Source organism: Lethenteron reissneri, chromosome 56 (genome assembly GCF_015708825.2).
Source record: "Lethenteron reissneri isolate LAM-NWPU_2019-01 chromosome 56, ASM1570882v1, whole genome shotgun sequence".
NCBI lineage: Eukaryota > Metazoa > Chordata > Hyperoartia > Petromyzontiformes > Petromyzontidae > Lethenteron > Lethenteron reissneri.
The window spans coordinates 5992084-6013846 of record NC_083834.1 but is presented as its reverse complement, the minus strand read 5'-3'; the positions used below and the strand labels follow the sequence as shown (position 1 = coordinate 6013846).

The window sequence follows — 21763 nt, the reverse complement described above, 5'->3', positions numbered from 1 at the left end:
GGTTAAAAAAATTAATTAATAAAAGTAAAATAAAAATAAAATAAAAATCACGACGTTTCGGAGGCAACACAAGCTTCCGTCTTCAGGTGACTTTCCCGAAAAAAAACTGAGAATATGATGCAACACCTCACGTACGTACCCACGTGCGTACGTATCCACGTGGGTACGTACGTGAGGTGTTGCATCATCTCTTTCGCACCGTGCGTATCCAACCGCGCTAATCGGAGTGTCCCTAGCGTCTCGTCGTGGCCGTCTTGTGCGGGTCGCTTTGGCGAGAGCAGAGTGCGTTGGGCAGGTCACCTGCCCTTGCAAACATTCTTGCGGCAATACAAACAGGAGTTGCGCGGTGTTTAAATGTTCAAACACCAACTAGAAACTCTTCTATTTTCCCCGCAAGGCATCAAGTTCTGCGTTGGCCACACGCGGTGGTGAGCATGCAAACACAAACACGTGCTCTGACAATATGTCACAAGGCTGTAGCCATGGAGTCAACAACATTGGGGGGAAACAAATATTCTAGGGGGTCTGGGGGTCCCCCCCTTGAAAAAAAAAAATCTAAATTGAAAAACGAATTTCCTGCCGAAAATAAAAAAAAAATTTACTAACACATGGGATGGACTTTTTATTTATTTTTAACAATAATGTCTAACAGTGTATTGTATTACATTGCTCTGTTTTTTTCTTTTTCACCTTTTCTTGTTTCATTGTATGTAGTGGCAGAGATTAGGGATTTATAAAGTACAACCATAACCACAATCATATAAACAGAAATCTATTTTATAGCAATGTATTGGGGGGGGGGACATTTTGAGCATATTTGAATATTGGGGGGGGGGGGGCGGGGATGTGTGTCCCCCCCCCCAAGTTTGTTGCATGCTAAACATTTAGAACAGACACACATATTCACAAATTTCCCTTTTATATATATAGATAGCGTGTTTTATTTGCATGCTCACCACACGTACCGCGTGTGGTTAATGCCGTACTGTACTTTGATTCCGTGCTAAAGTTTTCTATTCGGTGTCTGAACATCTTACACACCACATGTGTTATTGCCAGAAAGGGTAAAAACCTCGTCTTATTTTTAAATCCTTTATATTAAGTTCGCTTGCGCGCTTACGACTGTGCAAATCTTTCGGTCGTTTTTTAACCCACTTCCCGTGATCCAATCGAGCTGACATTTTCCACACAGACTCGTTGTGCGTGACAATTAATGTTCGTGAAATTTTTTTTCCCAAAATTTTACACTTTTTAGGACAAAAATATTATATTTAATTACCAATTGCTTAATGGTGCAATGCAATCATCTGACCCATAGGTGGCAGCCATCTCAAGCCAGAGGACGAGAGGACTCTAGCCGCCACGCATATAAAGGATTTATAGTGAAAAACTTTGTTTTTACGGCTTATACTTGTTCACACTTTGATACGGGCCAAAAAAACAAGCTATCCCACGATTGTCTTCTTGGCACACGCTCGTTTTGCCCATTTGCTTCCGTGTCCTCCGCAAAAAAAAAAATCGGCGGGGGGGGGGGGGGCGGCCGTAAACCCTTCACTGAATCGATTTTGCCGGCTTTGTCGCAACTCGCCATTCCATCGTTCCCGAGCGCACGGCAGTGAGCTGAGCCTCACGCAATCCGGGCTCGTGCACGATTCTTCTCTAACCCGAGCTCTCGTGAATTCGTCACAATAAACGTGTTTGCGTTTGATGGCGTAAGTGTGAATGTTGTGTCGTAAGCATCCACCACCCGACACAGCCAAAGTGAGGTTTGTTACGTCAACAACGCGCCAATTAGTTCATAGTGTAGTGAATAGTGTCGTGTATAGTGTAGTGTATAGCGTAGTGTATAGTGTAGTGTATAGTGTAGTGTATAGTGTAGTGTATAGTAGTGTATAGTAGTGTATAGTGTAGTGTATAGTGTAGTGTATAGTAGTGTATAGAGTAGTGTATAGTGTAGTGTATAAAGTAGTGTATAGAGTAGTGTATAGAGTAGTGTATAGTCTAGTGTATAGTGTAGTGTATAGTGTAGTATACTACTTCAGTCCACCGCAGTGTTGGAGAGCAAATCCACAACATGTACAATTTGAGTAAGTAAGAAAAAAAGTAACAAAAAAAGTAAAAACAAAACTCGGCCCGAGATTGACGTTTGTTGTTCGGCCACGAGTTGACATCGTCATCATTGTTGCATTTGCTCGCAGCGAGCGAGCCGCGTCAGGTGGTGGAGGGGTCTTACGACACATCACCTCGCCAAACCGTTTAAACCGCAGCGAACCCGACCCGGCTGTCAACAGCGAATCCGTGTCAAGCCAACGTGCACATTGACACGTTTCGGGTTTTGGCCACGTGGCGTAACGTTTTTTTGTTCCGACATTTTGTCGTCGTCTTCGTCGTGAGCCCTCCACCACCCGACGAGAACTTTGCCGTGAAACCAACCCGGCGTGGCCACGGCCCCATGAAACAAACAACCGACGGATCGTGGCGTCGGCTACGAAGGGAGGTGGGGGGGGTGACTATAAAAAGTAGACAAAACATGCCGAGTGATAATTGTTTTTTTACCCTTCTATCTGGCAACAAAACTGACACCTTTTTTTACAAGAAGTCATGTTTGCATAGACCACAATACCTGCAGTCATAATGCAAAAAAAACCATAACTCTGATAATGTATGCACTGTCCTTGAAGTTGATTGGTCCACACCCGAGACAGCTTTCCTTAGAGCCTAGTCTCACATGGTGTTGGACCAGGCTCTAAGGAAAGCTGTCTCGGGTGTGGACCAATCAACTTGAAGGACAATGCATACATTATCAGAGTTATGTTTTTGTTTGCATTATGACTGCAGGTATTGTGGTCTATGCAAACATGACTCCTTGTAAAAAAAAAAGCTGTCAGTTTTGTTGCCAGATAGAAGGGTAACAAAACCAATTATCATATTTTTCACTGGCAAATGAGGTTCCAACGGTGTAACATGCCGAGTGTTTCCCAAACAACGAAAACGGTGAAATGGCACGCGGGCAGGTGGACTTCCCGTAACGCTCCGGGTGAGAGATCGCGAGAGTCACCAGATGAACGCCTTCTCCCTCTGCATGGTGGGGGGGGGCACCGAACCACCACCACCACCGCCACCGCCGCCCCCCCACGCCGAGCGAGAAGACCACAAGGGCCGGCCGCGGTAGGGCGGCCCGGCAACACCGCCGGCGACACCGCCGGTAGCGCCGGTAGCGGCGTCGGCGGACGCGTCGACGTCGGACGCGCGAGTCGTGACGCGGCCCGTCACCTCCAGCACCATCCCCCTCATCGCCATCGGGATGTTGGAGCGTACCGCCACCTTTGGTTGGGGGTGGGGGGCAGGTCAAAGGTTAAAAGCCGCGCGTGCCGGTGACGTGCGCCTGTGTCCGTTGTTCGGAGTCGGTTCAACTTGTGGTGACGGTTGAGCAGCGTTGCCCTGCCACGTGGTGGAGTTTGTATGTTACGCATCGCGCCCCCTGCTGTTGTTGTGTTAATCGTAACGGCAACAACAATAATGGAGGGATGATGTCGACCCGTGACGCTGTGACGCTGCCGCGCAACGCTCGCTCCGCGCGCTGGGGTGAGTGCGTGAGTGGGTGGGTGAGTGGGTGGGTGAGTGGGTGAGTGAGTGGGTGAGTGAGTGGGTGAGTGGGTGGGTGAGTGCGTGGGTGAGTGCGTGGGTGAGTGGGTGGGTGAGTGGGTGAGTGGGTAGGTGAGTGGGTGGGTGGGTGAGTGCGTGGGTGAGTGCGTAGGTGAGTGAGTGAGTGGGTGGGTGGGTGAGTGCGTGGGTGAGTGGGTGAGTGAGTGGGTGAGTGAGTGGGTGAGTGAGTGGGTGAGTGAGTGGGTGGGTGAGTGCGTGGTGAGTGGGTGGGTGGGTGCGTGGGTGAGTGCGTGGGTGAGTGCGTGGGTGAGTGGGTGGGTGAGTGCGTGGGTGAGTGGGTGAGTGGGTGAGTGAGTGGGTGAGTGGGTAGGTGAGTGGGTGGGTGAGTGGGTGAGTGAGTGCGTAGGTGAGTGAGTGGGTGAATGAGTGGGTGGGTGAGTGCGTGGGTGAGTGGGTGGGTGGGTGGGTGAGTGTGTGGGTGAGTGGGTGAGTGAGTGGGTGGGTGAGTGCGTGGGTGAGTGGGTGGGTGGGTGGGTGAGTGGGTGAGTGAGTGGGTGAGTGAGTGGGTGAGTGGGTGGGTGAGTGCGTGGGTGAGTGCGTGGGTGAGTGGGTGGGTGAGTGGGTGAGTGGGTAGGTGAGTGGGTGGGTGGGTGAGTGTGTGGGTGAGTGTGTAGGTGAGTGAGTGAGTGGGTGGGTGAGTGAGTGGGTGAGTGGGTGGGTGAGTGCATGGGTGAGTGGGTGAGTGAGTGCGTGGGTGAGTGGGTGGGTGAGTGGGTGGGTGAGTGCGTGGGTGAGTGCGTGAGTGAGTGGGTGGGTGAGTGTGTGGGTGAGTGCATGGGTGAGTATATACGTGAGTGGGTGGGTTAGTGCGTGGGTGGGTGAGTGCGTGGGTGAGTGGGTGGGTGGGTGAGTGCGTGGGTGAGTGCGTGCGTGAGTGGGTGGGTGGGTGAGTTAGTGGGTGGGTGAGTGAGTGGGTGTTTGAGTAATTGAGTGGATGAGTGAATGAGTAGCTGAATAGGTAACTGAGCGAGCGAGCGGGCGGGCGGACGAGTTGCGGTGACCTCAACGCGACACGAATGAGATCCACGCTGCGCTCATCCAGAATCAGAATCCTGCAAGTATTCACCCCGGGATCAATCCGATGAGCCATGAAGCTCTTTGTCGCCCAGTCGGGGGCACGAGGGTCAAGAACTCGGACCGACCCCCCCACCCCCCTACACGACACGTCCCTCAGTGGATCGTCCCCCACCCCCCCACGCACCTCGACGGGCAGGAAGGAGCCGGACGACTGCAAGGACCCCGAGGAGCCCGAGGAGGAGGATGAGGACCCCGACGACCCCGGGAGCGGCGGGGCGTCCAGGGAGAAGTCGCTCGGCCGACGGATTTTCCTGCGGCCACGACGCGCCGCGGGCACCCCCAGGGCGGCCTCGTGGACGCCTCGCCGGGGCCTCGGAGTCGGCAGGCGATCGCGGGCGATGGGCCGGGACGGCCACACTTTGTTGCCGCTTGCACGGAAATATCCTTCGCGGCGAAGAGAGGTCGAATGAAATTATATCGGGGGGGGAGGGGGGGGCCATGACGGTGGCTAGGAGATATCAACTACCTCGCCTGGTACGCAGGAGGTCGTGGTTTGATCCCCACTCAATCAACCACCCAATCACCCATCCACCCACCTACTCACCCACTCAACCACTCACCCAATTACCCATCCACCCACCCACTCACCCACTCAAGCACCCACCCAATCACCCATCCACCCACCTACTCACCCACTCAACCACTCACCCAATTACCCATCCACCCACCCACTCACCCACTCAAGCACCCACCCAATCACCCATCCACCCACCCACTCACCCACTGAACCACCCACCCAATCACCCATCCACCCACCTACTTACCCACTCAACCACCCACCCAATCACCCATCCACCCACCTACTCACCCACTCAACCACCCACCCAATCACTCATCCACCCAGTTACTCACCCACTGAACCACCCACCCAATCACCCATCCACCCACCCACTCACCCACTGAACCACCCACCCAATCACCCATCCACCTACCTACTCACCCACTCAACCACCCACCCAATCACTCATCCATCCACCTACTCACCCACTCAACCACCCACCCAATCACTCATCCACCTACCTACTCACCCACTCAACCACCCACCCAATCACTCATCCACCCACCTACTCACCCACTCAATCACCCACCCACCCAATCACCCAAACACCCACCTACTCACCCACTCAACCACCCACCCAATCACCTATCCACCCACCTACTCACCCACTCAACCACTCACCTAATCACCCATCCACCCACCTACCCACCTACTCACCCACTCAACCACCCACCCAATCACCCATCCACCCACCTACTCACCCACTGAACCACCCACCCAATCACCCATCCACCCACCTACTCACCCACTCAACCACCCACCCAATCACCTATCCACCCACCTACTCACCCACTCAACCACTCACCCAATCACCTATCCACCCACCTACTCACCCACTCAACCACCCACCCACCCAATCACCTATCCACCCACCTACTCACCCACTCAACCACCCACCCAATCACCCATCCACCCACCTACTCACCCACTCAACCATCCACCCACCCAATCACCTATCCACCCACCTACTCACCCACTCAACCACTCACCCAATCACCTATCCACCCACCTACTCACCCACTCAACCACCCACCCACCCAATCACCTATCCACCCACCTACTCACCCACTCAACCACTCACCCAATCACCTATCCACCCACCTACTCACCCACTCAACCACCCACCCACCCAATCACCTATCCACCCACCTACTCACTCAACCACCCACCCAATCACCCATCCACCCACCTACTCACTCACTCAACCACCCACCCAATCACCCATCCACCCACCTACTCACCCACTGAACCACCCACCCAATCACCCATCCACCCACCTACTCACCCACTGAACCACCCACCCAATCACCCATCCACCCACCTCCTCACCCACTGAACCACCCACCCAATCACCTATCCACCTACCTACTCACCCACTCAACCACCCACCCAATCACTCATCCACCTACCTACTCACCCACTCAACCACTCAACCACTCACCCAATCACCCATCCACCCACCTACTCACCCACTCAACCACTCAACCACTCACCCAATCACCTATCCACCCACCTACTCACCCACTTAACCACCCACCCACCCAATCACCCATCCACCCACCCACTCACCCACTCAACCACTCACCCAATCACCCATCCACCCACCGACTCACCCACTCAACTACTCAGCCACTCAACCACTCACCCAATCACCCATCCACCCACCTACCCACCTACTCACCCACCCAACCACCCACCCAATCACCCATCCACCCACCTACTGACCCACTCGACCACCCAAACAGCTCTCAATAGTCACCGGGAGAAGATCAATGCCAATTCCGGTAGAGACTCCCTGCCAATCCGGGAGGAGGGTTGACAACCCCAAGCCGAGCCAAACTCCCAAGTGTCTCCCACGGGACCGGGCTCGCGCCTCCGTACCGCTGCGGTGTAACATTCCACGTTCCTGTGGCAGGGGCCATGGATACCAACGGCGATGCGGGAGCTCCGTTACCTCTCTTGCGGAGGCAGCCGTGCTTCCTGTGGCAGCGGATCGTGAGGAAGAGAGTCAGCGAGAGCACCAGGAAGCCGACGATCCAGCCGATGAGATTCGCCACGAACACTTCATCTGCACGGCATTCACATCGTCGTCGACGTCATCATCGTCGTCATTAACATCAACATCGTTATCGTCTTAATCGTCATCAGCATCGTCATCAACGTCGTTGTAATCATAATCGTCATCAACATCATCAACGTCATCGTCGTCATTAACATTATCAACATCGTTATCATTTTCATAATCATAATCGTCATCAACATCGTCATCAACGTCATCATCGTCATAATCATAATCGTCATTAACATCGTCATCATCATTGTCATCAACATCGTCAACCATATCGCCATCATCGTCATTAACATCGTCATCATCATTGTCATCAACATCGTCAACAACATCGTCATCAACATTCTCAACAACATCATCATCATCGTCATTAACATCAACGTCGTCATCATCAACATCGTCAACAACATTATCATCATCATCGTCGTCGTCATCATCCACATCATCATAATCATCGTCATCATCAACTTGGCCATCATCATTTACAATCATCATCATCATCCACAAGCCATCATCATGATCAGATTCAACAGCTGACGTTGTGAATGTGTGCGCCTGGGCCACGCAACGATTTGACAACCAACCAGAGGTCGCAAACGGGTTTTGATTCCTTACCCGTACCCAGGACGGGTACGGGTACTCGTTCCCTACCCGTACCCTACCCAAAATGAGTGACAAACAGTTACTCACCAGTGACTCACGGCCTACCCGTACCCGGCCGCACCAGGGTCGCAAACGGCTACGGGTACCCGTACCCGGCTGGGTACGGGTAGCCGGGTATTGGGTAGGGTATGGGAATCGGGTACCCGGTTGCGACCTCTGCGACCAACGGCTGTTCGTGACCACGTGACGCCGTGTTTATGACGTCAGGGCGAGCGCGTCTCGTCCACTAGGGGCGTTGGCACGTGGCCCCACCAAGCAGCTGGAGATGAGAAATGCATTTTCTAATAAAAATAATCCTATGCTCTTACTGCACGTGTAGTAGCTGCACGTGTAGTAGCTGCACGTGTAGTAGCTGCACGTGTAGTAGCTGCACGTGTAGTAGCTGCACGTGTAGTAGCTGCACGTGTAGTAGCTGCACGCGTAGTAGCTGCTGCATGTGTAGTAGCTGCACGTGTAGTAGCTGCACGTGCAGTAGCTACACGTGTAGCTGCACGTGCAGTAGCTACACGTGTAGCTGCACGTGTAGTAGCTGCACGTGTAGTAGCTGCACGTGTAGTAGCTGCACGTGTAGTAGCTGTACGTGTGGTAGCTGCACGTGTGGTAGCTGCACGTGTAGTAGCTGCACGTGTAGTAGCTGCACGTGTAGTAGCTGCACGTGTGGTAGCTGCACGTGTGGTAGCTGCACGTGTAGTAGCTGCACGTGTAGTAGCTGCACGTGTAGTAGCTGCACGTGTAGTAGCTGTACGTGTGGTAGCTGCACGTGTGGTAGCTGCACGTGTGGTAGCTGCACGTGTAGTAGCTGCACGTGTAGTAGCTGCACGTGTAGTAGCTGTACGTGTGGTAGCTGCACGTGTGGTAGCTGCACGTGTGGTAGCTGCACGTGTAGTAGCTGCACGTGTAGCAGCTACACGTGTAATAGCTACACGTGTAGTAGCTGCACGTGTAGTAGCTGCACGTGTAGTAGCTGCACGTGTAGTAGCTGTACGTGTGGTAGCTGTACGTGTGGTAGCTGCACGTGTGGTAGCTGCACGTGTAGTAGCTGCACGTGTAGCAGCTACACGTGTAATAGCTACACGTGTAGTAGCTGCACGTGTAGTAGCTACTACATGTGTAGTAGCTACTACACGTGTAGTAGCTACATGTGTAGTAGCTACACGTGTAATAGCTACACGTGTAGTAGCTGCACGTGTAGTAGCTGCACGTGTAGTAGCTACAACACGTGCAGCTACTACACGTGCAGCTACTACACGTGCAGCTACTACACGTGTAGTAGTAGCTGCACATGTAGTAGCTACACGTGCAGTAGCTCCATGTGTAGTAGCTGCACGTGTAGTAGCTGCACGTGTTGTAGCTACACGTGTAGTAGCTACTACATGTGCAGTATCTACATGTTTAGTAGCTACTACATATGTAGATACTGCTACATGTGTAGTAGCTACATGTGTAGTAGCTGCACGTGTAGTAGCTACATATGTAGTAGCTACGGGCCCCCACACTTTCAAGGGCCCCGCGCTAAATGCGTTTGAAGCTATCAATTCCGGTTCAGTGATTCTGCACTCGCTCTATTACTATAGTACTATACCGCCTTCAACTTTTATGAACGACCGGGTGTTTAAGGTGAGCGATTTGTCGTATTATCCGGCTGTATAGCAAATGAAAAAATACAATTATTTTACTGTGCAAGTAAAAAATTTGTGTGTTTTCATATTTACAATTTTTTTTAATTTAAGGCCTCTTTATAATATATGTCACAGGCACCGCACTAGCTTAGTCCGGCACTGTCCTCTCTGCCCCCCAACAAAAAAAACGATCTGTCATTGATAATATTGGTCGCAAAATCCCTGCTGCTGCTGCTGCTGCTACTGCGTGTTAAACGAGTTGAGCATCACCATTGGAACCTCATTTGCCAGTAAAAAATATGATAATTGTTTTTTTACCCTTCTATCTGGCAACAAAACTGACACCTTGTTTTTACAAGGAGTCATGTTTGCATAGACCACAATACCTGCAGTCATAATGCAAACAAAACCACATAACTCTGATAATGTATGCATTGTCCTTGAAGTTGATTGGTCCACACCCGAGACAGCTTTCCTTAGAGCCTGGGTCCAACGCCATGTGAGACTAGGCTCTAAGGAAAGCTGTCTCGGGTGTGGACCAATCAACTTCAAGGACAGTGCACATTATCAGAGTTATGTTTTTTGTTTGCATTATGACTGCAGGTATTGTGGTCGGTGCAAACATGACTCCTTGTAAAAACAAGGTGTCAGTTTTGTTGCCAGATAGAAGGGTAAAAAAAACAATTATCGAGTTGAGCATCGGTGTGAATCATCATCATCTCGAATCGCTGGGCACGCGACGGCCCTTTGAAACTCCTCGCTCAGCGGACACCGAGAGAGGGCCCGGGGCACGGGAGATAAGGGTCCGAGGTGGAGGTGGGAGTTGGGGGGGGGAGGTCAGAGGGCGGCCAGGGTTATCTGGCAGCAGCGGGCGGTGGAGGCCGTAATCTCGCGGCCGCACACGCGCGTGTCAGCACCAGCCCGTTGGTCGGTGCGGGACCTGACGGGTCACGCCACGAGGTGGTGGGGGGTGGAGGGGCTCTTCGTGATGAGTCGTAAGTGTCGCAGCGTTGTGCACGCGCGTGCACAGCCCGCTCCACGTGTGTGTGTGAGTGTGTGTGTGGGAGTGTGTGTGTGAGTGCGTGTGCCTGTGTGAGTGTATGTGCGTGAGTGTGTGCGTGTGTGTGTGAGTGTATGTGAGTGTGAGTGCGTGTGTGTGTGCGTGGCTGTGTGTGTGCATGTGAGTGTGTGCGTGTGTGTGTGAGTGTGCCTGTGTGTGCGTGAGTGTGAGTGCGTGTGTGTGCGTGTGTGTGTGCGTGTCTGTGTGCGTGCGCATGTGTGTGAGTGCGTGCGTGTGCCTGTGTGTGCATGAGTGTGTGTGCGTGAGTGTGTGCGTGTGTCTGTGCGTGCGTGAGTGTGTGAGTGTGTGTGCGTGTGCCTGTGTGTGAGTGTGTGTGTGTGCGTGTGTGCGTGAGTGTGAGTGTGTGCGTGCGTGTGCCTGTGTGTGCGTGAGTGTGTGCGTGCGTGTGCCTGTGTGAGTGCACGTGTGTGTGCGTGCGTGTGTGTGCCTGTGTGAGTGTGTGAGTGTGCCTGCGTGTGTGAGTGTGTGTGAGTGTGTGTGAGTGTGTGTGAGTGTGTGTACCTGTGTGTGTGTGTGTACGTGTGTGTGAGTGTGTGTGAGTGTGTGTGAGTGTGTGTATCCGTGTGTGTGAGTGTGTGTGTGAGTGTGTGTGAGTGTGTGTACCTGTGTGTGTGAGTGTGTGTGTGCGTGTGTGTGTACGTGTGTGTGTGTGAGTGTGTGTGAGTGTGTGAGTGTGTGTGAGTGTGTGTACCTGTGTGTGTGAGTGTGTGTGTGTACGTGTGCGTGAGTGTGTGAGTGTGCCTGCGTGTGTGTGAGTGTGTGTATGAGAGTGTGTGCGTGTGCGTGAGTGTGTGTGCGTGCGTGCGTGTGAGTGCGTGTGTGTGAGTGCCTGTGTGTGTGTGCGTGTGCCTGTGTGAGTGGGTGTGTATGTGTGCCTGTGTGTGCCTGTGTGAGTGTGCGTGAGTGTGAGTGTGTGCGCCTGTGCCTATGTGTGCGTGAATGTGCCTGAGTGCGTGTGCCTGTGCGTGAGTGTGTGTGTGCCTGTGTGTGCGTGAGTGTGAGTGTGCCTGTGTGTGCGTGCCTGTGCGTGCGTGTGTGTGTGCCTGTGTGTGCGTGTGTGCGTGAGTGTGCGTATGTGTGTGCCTGCGTGAGTATGTGTGTGTGCGTGTGTGAGTGTGTGCCTGCGTGTGTGTGAGTGTGTGTGCCTGTGTGAGTGCGCGTGTGTGTGTGCGCGTGAGTGTGTGCTTGTGCGTGTGTGTGAGTGTGTGTGAGTGCCTGTGTGTGTGTGCCTGCGTGAGTGAGTGTGCCTGTGTGTGTGCGTGTGTGAGTGTGCCTATGTGTGTGTGTGTGCGTGCGTGTGCGTGTGTGTATGCCTGTGTGCGTGTGTGTGAGTGCCTGTGTGTGTGCCTGTGTGCGTGTTACCGATCTGGCAGTGGAACCCGGAGAACCCGGCCTGGCAGCTGCAGTTGTACGAGTCGACGCCGTCGGTGCAGACCCCTCCGTTGAGGCACGGCCCGGACTCGCACTCGTCAATGTCTAGCGCGGGGGGCAGCGCGGGGGGCAGCACGGGGGGCAGCACGGGGGCAGCACGGGGGCAGCACGGGGGCAGCACGGGGGGCAGCACGGGGGCAGCACGGGGGGCAGCACGGGGGCAGCACGGGGGGCAGCACGGGGGCAGCACGGGGGGCAGCACGGGGGGCAGCACGGGGGCAGCACGGGGGGCAGCACGGGGGCAGCACGGGGGGCAGCACGGGGGCAGCACGGGGGCAGCACGGGGGGCAGCACGGGGGCAGCACGGGGGCAGCACGGGGGCAGCACGGGGGCAGCACGGGGGCAGCACGGGGGGCAGCACGGGGGCAGCACGGGGGGCAGCACGGGGGCAGCACAGGGGCAGCACGGGGGCAGCACGGGGGCAGCACGGGGGCAGCGCGGGGGCAGCATGTGGGGCAGCGCGGTTAGCGCCACGCTGCGCTACGGACCTGGGACACCGAGGTTCGATTCCCGCTCACGGCCACCAACACCGGTGACGATTATCTGAACCGGTGCTGGGCCTCCCCTAGGTCGACTCAGCCTCGAATGAGTACCTGGTGCGGTGTGTAGTGAACGTCGCCAGCACTGGGGAGACATCCAGTCTGTTAAAGGCTACCTGGAGGATCTTTGTCTTACGTCTATATGCAGGTATATATATTTATGTTTTGTCATTGCATTTTATTGGCACCCACCGCCCTCGTACATTGGTCCTGAGCACTTGCCCCACGGGTCTGTTCAAAGGCTACCTGGGGGCTCTTTGCCTAGAGGCTACCTGGGGGCTCTTTGCCTAGAGGCTACCTGGGGAGTCTTTGCCTAGAGGCTACCTGGGGGCTCTTTGCCTAGAGGCTACCTGGGGGCTCTTTGCCTAGAGGCTACCTGGGGGCGCTTTGCCTAGAGGCTACCGGGGGGGCTCTTTGCCTAGAGGCTACCTGGGGGAGTCTTTGACTCGAGGCTACCTGGGGGCTCTTTGCCTAGAAGCTACCTGGGGGCTCTTTGCCTAGAGGCTACCTGGGGGCTCTTTGCCTAGAGGCTACCTGGGGGCGCTTTGCCTAGAGGCTACCTGGGGGCTCTTTGCCTAAAGACTACCTGGGGACTCTTTGTCTAGAGGCTACCTGGGGGCTCTTTGCCTAAAGACTACCTGGGGACTCTTTGCCTAGAGCCTACCTGGGGGCGCTTTGCCTAGAGGCTACCTGGGGGAGTCTTTGCCTAGAGGCTACCTGGGGGCTCTTTGTCTAGAGGCTACCTGGGGGAGTCTTTGCCTAGAGGCTACCTGGGGGCGCTTTGCCTGTGTTCACCTTGACCACAGTCGTGTCCGGCGTAGCCCGCGAGGCACTCGCAGCGCCAGGCGCCCTCCAGCGGCACGCAGAGCGCCGCGTTCCTGCACGGAGACGAGCTGCACGCGTCCACCCCTCACACAGCAACATCAACACCATCACCATCGTTTCCGTCACCACCATCACCATCGTCACCATCGTCATCAACATCGTCACCATCACCATCGTCATCGTCACCATCATCACCATCACCATCGCCACCACCGTCATCGTCACCATCGTCACCATCATCACCATCACCATCGTCATCGCCACCATCGTCACCATCACCATCGTCACCATCATCACCATCACCATCGTTACCGTCACCACCATCACCATCGTCACCATCGCCACCATCGTCATCGTCGCCACCATCATCGTCATCGTCACCATCGTCATCACCACCACCATCGCCACCATCGTCACCATTAACATCGCCACCATCGTCACTATCGTCATCATCACCATCACCTCCACCATCATCACCATCACCTCCACCATCGCCACCATCACCACCATCATCATCGCCATCACCACCATCATCAACATCGTCACCATCATCACCATCGTCATCATCACCATCGTCACCATCGCCATCGCCACCATCGTCACCATCGCCATCGCCTCCGCCACCATCGTCACCATCATCACCATCACCTCCACCACAGGGCTCCTCCACCACAGGGCTGCGCCCGGGTTGGGAGTCGAGCCCAGGCGAGGCCGTGATTCGCCAGCGTCACCGCTTGCCTCGCTGGTGCCCCCCGTGGCAATGATGACGATTGTGACGATGAAGATGACGACAATGATGACGATATGATGATGACGATGATGATGACGATAAAAATGACGACAATGATGACGATATGATGATGACGATTGTGACGATAAAGATGACGACAATGATGACGATATGATGATGACGATGATGATGATGATGACGATAAAAATGACGACAATGATGACGATATGATGGCGATAAGATGTCGACAATGATGACGATGATGATGACGATAAAAATGACGACAATGATGACGATATGGTGATGATGACGATAAAGATGACGACAATGATGACCACAATGATGGCGATAAGATGTCGACAATGATGACGATATGATGATGACGATGATGATGACGATAAAGATGACGACAATGATGGCGAGAATGATGACGATGATGACGATAAAGATGGCAATGATGATGACAATAATGCCTATGATGATGATGATGATGATAAAAAATAACAATGATGATTGTAATGATCATAATGGTGACAATGATGACTAATGATGACGACGATGACGATGACAACGACGACGACAATGACGACGACGACGACGATGATGATGACGATGATGAGGATGACGACGACGATGAAGATGACGACAACGATGATGACGATGATGACGACAACGACGATGACAAACACGACGACGACGAAGATGACGACAGTGACGACGACGTCGATGTAAAATCGGCCCCTACTCGTCTCGCAGTGCGTGCCCACGTATCCCGGGCGGCACTCGCAGCTGTAGGACGCCACGCGGTCCGTGCACGTGCCGCCGTTCTGGCAGGGCCCCGAACCGCACTCGTCCACATCTGCTGTGCGTCACGTGCGGACAGGTGGCAGGACAAGGCGAGGGGTGTGCGCACAGCTGGTAACACCGGCCAGTCGTCAGTCAACCCCTCCCTCTCCCCCACGGCACCAGCTGGGGCCTCCTGCCGGTGACCTCCCCCATGCCAGCGCCTGGCCTGGCACAGGCACCGCGGTGACGTCGTGTGTGTATGTGTCTGTAAGCACAGCAAGTTGGCAACAGTAGGGGGCACAGGTGGTGCATCAGCCAGTCATCTCGGTCAACTCGGTCATCTCGGTCAGTCGACCCGTGGCACCTGCTGGGTCTGCCCCGTGACCTCCTGCCAGCGGGCGTTCGACACTTAACGTGGTAGCCTCAAGGTGCACTTGGCCTGGCACAAGCGTCGTGGTGACGTCACCGCCACTTAGTGGCGAATGGCGGTTGTTGTATATTTGCGTGTGTTTGTGTATTTGTGTGTGTATGTGACCAACAGCATTGACGATTATCCGAACCGGTCCTGGGCCTCCCCTAGGTCGATTCAACCTCAAATGAATACCCAGTGCGGTGGTGTGTAGCGAACATCGGCGAGACACTGGGGATACAGAGGCGGCCGGGATTGGTGCTGGCCGGCCACCCACCCCCTCGTGTGCCGTGCCGGCCTTCATAGGTGCTGCTACTCGCTAACAGCACTTGCTCCAACGCACGCACGCACGCTCCCACGTATGCACCCACGCACGCACGCACCCACGCACGCTCCCACACACGCACGCACACATGCACCCACCCACCCACGCACCCACCCACGCTCCCCCACACACATGCACCCACGCACCCACCCACACACGCATGCACCCACCCATTCATGCACCCACACACGCATACACCCACGCACCCATACACCCACGCACGCACCCACCCACGCACGCACCCTAGCACCCACGCACCCACCCACACACCCACACACCCACGCACGCACCCACCCACGCACCCACGCACCCACACACCCACGCACCCACCCACACACCCACACACCCACCCACACTCCCACACACCCACGCACCCACCCACACACCCACCCACACACCCACGCACGCACCCACCCACGCACGCGCCCACCCACGCACGCACCCACACACCCACACACCCACGCACGCACTCTCCCACGCACGCACTCTCCCACGCTCCCCCACACACATGCACCCACGCACCCACCCACGCACGCACGCACCCACCCACGCTCCCCCACACACATGCACCCACGCACCCACCCATGCATCCACCCACACACGCTCCCACACATGCACCCACGCACCCACGCACCCACCCACGCATGCACCCACGCACCCACCCACGCACCCACCCACGCACCCACACACGCACCCACCCACGCATGCTCCCATGCACCCACCCACGCACCCACCCACGCACGCACCCACCCACCCATGCACCCACGCACCCATACACCCACGCACCCACGCACCCACCCACGCACCCACGCACCCTAGCACCCACGCACCCACCCACCCACGCATCCACCCACCCACCCACGCATGCACCCACCCATTCATGCACCCACGCACCCACATACCCACGCACCCTAGCACCCACGCACCCACCCACCCACGCATCCACCCACCCACCCACGCATGCACCCACCCATTCATGCACCCACGCACCCACACACCCACGCACCCACGCACCCACCCACCCACGCATCCACCCACCCACCCACGCATGCACCCACCCATTCATGCACCCACGCACCCACACACGCACGCACCCTAGCACCCACGCACCCTAGCACCCACGCGTGCACCCACCCGTCTCGCAGTCGCCCCCCGCGAATCCCGGGGGGCAGTCGCAGCGGTACGAGTCGACGCCGTCCACGCACTTGCCCCCGCTGCGGCACGGGCTGGAGGCGCACTCGTCCACATCTCGCACGCACGGAGACAGCCACTAAACATACACACCCCACCACTAACACCCCCACTACCCCCCCACTACACCACCCCTACCCTCCCCACTTCACCACCCCCTCACTACACCACCCCACTACACCACCCCCCCTACACCCCCCCTACCCTCCCCACTACACCCCCCCCACTACACCACCCCCCTACTACACCACCCCCCCACGACACCTCCCCACTACACCACCCCCCCCACTACACCACCCCACTACACCACCCCCACCACTACACCCCCCCACTACACCACCCCCCCACTACACCCCCCCACTACACCCCCCCACTACACCACCCCACTACACCACCCCACTACACCCCCCCACTACACCCCCCACTACACCTCCCCCCACTACACCCCCCCACTACCACCCCCCCCACTACACCTCCTCCACTACACCCCCCACTAACCCCCCCCACTACCCCCCCCCCACTGGTGGTGATGGTGGTGGTGATGGTGGTGGTGATGGTGGGAGTGATAGTGGTGGTGGTGATGGTGGCGGTGGTGGTGGTGATTGGTGGTGATGGTGGTGGTGGTGATTGGTGGTGGTGGTGATGGTGGTGGCGGTGATGGTGGTGGTGGTGGTGATGGTGGTGGTGATGGTGGTGGTGATGGTGGTGGTGGTGATGGTGGTGGTGATGGTGGGGGTGGTGATGGTGGTGGTGATGGTGGTGGTGGTGATGGTGGTGGTGATGGTGGTGGCGGTGATGGTGGTGGTGATGGTGCGGGTGATGGTGGTGGTGATGGTGATGGTGGTGATGGTGGTGATGGTGGTGGTGATGGTGGTGGTGGTGATGGTGGTGGTGGTGATGGTGGTGGTGGTGGTGGCGGTGATGGTGGTGGTGATGGTGGTGGTGATGGTGGTGGTGGTGATGGTGGTGGTGATGGTGGTGGTGGTGATGGTGGTGGCGGTGATGGTGGTGGTGATGGTGGTGGCGATGGTGGTGGTGGTGATGGTGGTGGTGATGGTGGTGGCGGTGATGGTGGTGGTGATGGTGGTGATGGTGGTGGTGATAGTGGGTGGTGATGGTGGTGGTGATGGTGGTGGTGATAGTGGTGGTGGTGATGGTGGCGGTGGTGGTGGTGATTGGTGGTGATGGTGGTGATGGTGGTGGTGATGGTGGTGGTGGTGATGGTGGTGGTGGTGATGGTGGTGGTGATGGTGGTGGTGATGGTGGTGGTGGTGGTGATGGTGGTGGCGGTGATGGTGGTGGCGATGATGGTGGTGGTGATGGTGGTGGCGGTGATGGTGGTGGTGATGGTGGTGATGGTGGTGGTGATGGTGGTGGTGATGGTGGTGGTGGTGATGGTGGTGGTGATAGTGGTGGTGGTGATGGTGGCGGTGGTGGTGATTGGTGGTGATGGTGGTGGTGGTGATTGGTGGTGGTGGTGATGGTGGTGGCGGTGATGGTGGTGGTGATTGGTGGTGATGGTGGTGGTGGTGATAGTGGTGGTGGTGATGGTGGTGGTGATTGGTGGTGATGGTGGTGGTGGTGATTGGTGGTGGTGGTAATGGTGGTGGCGGTGATGGTGGTGGTGATGGTGGTGGTGATGGTGGTGATGGTGATGGTGGTGGTGATGGTGGTGGTGGTGATGGTGATAGTGGTGGTGGTGATGGTGGCGGTGGTGGTGGTGATTGGTGGTGATGGTGGTGGTGGTGATTGGTGGTGTTGATGGTGGTGGCGGTGATGGTGGTGGTGATGGTGGTGGTGATGGTGGTGGTGGTGATGGTGGTGGTGATGGTGGTGATGGTGGTGGTGGTGATGGTGGTGGTGATGGTGGGGGTGATGGTGGTGGTGGTGATAGTGGTGGTGGTGGCGGTGGTGGTGATTGGTGGTGATGGTGGTGGTGGTGATTGGTGGTGGTGGTGATGATGGTGGCGGTGATGGTGGTGGTGATTGGTGGTGATGGTGGTGATAGTGGTGGTGGTGATGGTGGTGGTGATTGGTGGTGGTGATGGTGGTGGTGGTGATGGTGGTGGTGATGGTGGTGGCGGTGATGGTGGTGGTGATGGTGGTGATGGTGGTGGTGATGGTGGTGGTGATGGTGGTGGTGGTGATGGTGGTGGTGATAGTGGTGGTGGTGATGGTGGCGGTGGTGGTGGTGATTGGTGGTGATGGTGGTGATGGTGGTGGTGATGGTGGTGGTGGTGATGGTGGTGGTGGTGATGGTGGTGGTGGTGATGGTGGTGGTGATGGTGGTGGTGATGGTGGTGGTGGTGATGGTGGTGGCGGTGATGGTGGTGGCGATGATGGTGGTGGTGATGGTGGTGGCGGTGATGGTGGTGGTGATGGTGGTGATGGTGGTGGTGATGGTGGTGGTGATGGTGGTGGTGGTGATGGTGGTGGTGATAGTGGTGGTGGTGATGGTGGCGGTGGTGGTGGTGATTGGTGGTGATGGTGGTGGTGATTGGTGGTGGTGATGGTGGTGGTGATGGTGGTGGTGATGGTGGGGGTGATGGTGGTGGTGGTGATAGTGGTGGTGGTGATGGTGGCGGTGGTGGTGATTGGTGGTGATGGTGGTGGTGGTGATTGGTGGTGGTGGTGATGGTGATGGCGGTGATGGTGGTGGTGATTGGTGGTGATGGTGGTGGTGGTGATAGTGGTGGTGGTGATGGTGGTGGTGATTGGTGGTGATGGTGGTGGTGGTGATTGGTGGTGGTGGTAATGGTGGTGGCGGTGATGGTGGTGGTGATGGTGGTGGTGATGGTGGTGGTGGTGATGGTGGTGGTGATGGTGGTGGTGGTGATGGTGATAGTGGTGGTGGTGATGGTGGCGGTGGTGGTGGTGATTGGTGGTGATGGTGGTGGTGGTGATTGGTGGTGTTGATGGTGGTGGCGGTGATGGTGGTGGTGATGGTGGTGGTGATGGTGGTGGTGGTGATGGTGGTGGTGATGGTGGTGATGGTGGTGGTGGTGATGGTGGTGGTGATGGTGGGGGTGATGGTGGTGGTGGTGATAGTGGTGGTGGTGGCGGTGGTGGTGATTGGTGGTGATGGTGGTGGTGGTGATTGGTGGTGGTGGTGATGGTGGTGGCGGTGATGGTGGTGGTGATTGGTGGTGATGGTGGTGGTGGTGATAGTGGTGGTGGTGATGGTGGTGGTGATTGGTGGTGATGGTGGTGGTGGTGATTGGTGGTGGTGGTGATGGTGGTGGCGGTGATGGTGGTGGTGATGGTGGTGGTGATGGTGGTGGTGGTGATGGTGGTGGTGATGGTAGGGGTGATGGTGGTGGTGGTGATAGTGGTGGTGGTGATGGTGGCGGTGGTGGAGGTGATTGGTGGTGATGGTGGTGATTGGTGGTGGTGATGGTGGTGGCGGTGATGGTGGTGGTGATTAGTGGTGGTGGTGATGGTGGTGGTGATGGTGGTGATGGTGATGGTGGTGGTGATGGTGGTGATGATGGTGGCGGTGCCCGTACCGGTCTCGCAGAGCTCTCCGATGAAGCCCGGCTCACACGCGCACAGGAACGAGTCGAGGCCATCCTCGCACCGCGCTCCATTCTGGCACGGATTCGGCTCGCAGTCGTCTATGTCTGCACAGAGACGTGGGGAGAGACACAGACACAGAGAGACACAGAGAGACACAGACACAGAGAGACAGACACAGAGAGACACAGAGAGACGCAGACACAGAGAGACAGACACAGAGAGACACAGACACAGAGAGACAGACACAGAGAGACACAGACACAGAGAGACAGACACAGAGAGACACAGAGAGACACAGAGACAGACACAGAGAGACACAGACACAGAGAGACAGACACAGAGAGACACAGAGAGACACAGACACAGAGAGACAGACACAGAGAGACACAGACACAGAGAGACAGACACAGAGAGACACAGACAGACACAGACACAGAGAGACAGACACAGAGAGACACAGAGAGACACAAACACAGAGAGACACAGACACAGAGAGACACAGAGAGACACAGAAACAGAGAGACACAGACAGAGAGAGAGACACACACAAACAGACACAGAGAGACAGAGAGAGACACAAACACAGAGACACAGACACAGATAGACAGACACAGAGAGACACAGACACAGTGAGACACAGACACAGAGAGACACAGACACAGAGAGACAGAGAGACACAGAGAGACACAGAAACAGAGAGACACAGACAGAGAGAGAGACACAAACAGACACAGAGAGACAGGCACAGAGAGACAGAGAGAGACACAGACACAGATAGACAGACACAGAGACAGACACAGAGAGACACAGACACTGGTGAGCTGTGTGGGGTTTCGTGGTCTCTGCGAATGAGAAATGTCTCCCCCCCCCCCCCATGGGAACCACGTTCAGCCCCCAGCCACCGTTGATCGACGGTCCCCTCCCCGCTACACTCGCCACGTGCAGGCCCTGGGCCACGTGACACTCTCCACGTGACACTCGCCACGTGCAGGCCCTGGGCCACGTGACACTCTCCACGTGACACTCGCCCTGTGCCACGTGACACTCTCCACGTGACACTCGCCACGTGACACTCGCCACGTGCAGGCCCTGGGCCACGTGACACTCGTCACGTGACACTGGCCACGTGCAGGCCCTGTGCCACGTGACACTCGCCACGTGACACTCGCCACGTGCAGGCCACATGACACTCGCCACGTGCAGGCCCTGGGCCACGTGACACTCGCCACGTGACACTCGCCACGTGACACCACGTGAAACTCGCCACGTGCAGGCCCT

At 56.2% G+C, this 21763-nt stretch overlaps 1 protein-coding gene across 1 annotated transcript in view; it reads right to left on the bottom strand.

Moving 5' to 3' along the window:
• Positions 1 to 2893: 2893 nt before the first annotated feature.
• Positions 2894 to 21763, bottom strand: part of LOC133357074 (fibropellin-3-like) — a 29776-nt gene continuing 10906 nt past the window's right edge. The window contains exons 5-12 of the mRNA XM_061574847.1: positions 20476 to 20589; positions 16913 to 17026; positions 15004 to 15117; positions 13499 to 13612; positions 12096 to 12209; positions 7257 to 7370; positions 4868 to 5127; positions 2894 to 3324 (exon numbers count right to left, since the gene is read on the bottom strand). Coding sequence (XP_061430831.1) covers positions 3055 to 3324; positions 4868 to 5127; positions 7257 to 7370; positions 12096 to 12209; positions 13499 to 13612; positions 15004 to 15117; positions 16913 to 17026; positions 20476 to 20589 — 1214 coding nt within the window. The 3' untranslated portion in view covers positions 2894 to 3054. The remainder of the gene's footprint in view (positions 3325 to 4867; positions 5128 to 7256; positions 7371 to 12095; positions 12210 to 13498; positions 13613 to 15003; positions 15118 to 16912; positions 17027 to 20475; positions 20590 to 21763) is intronic.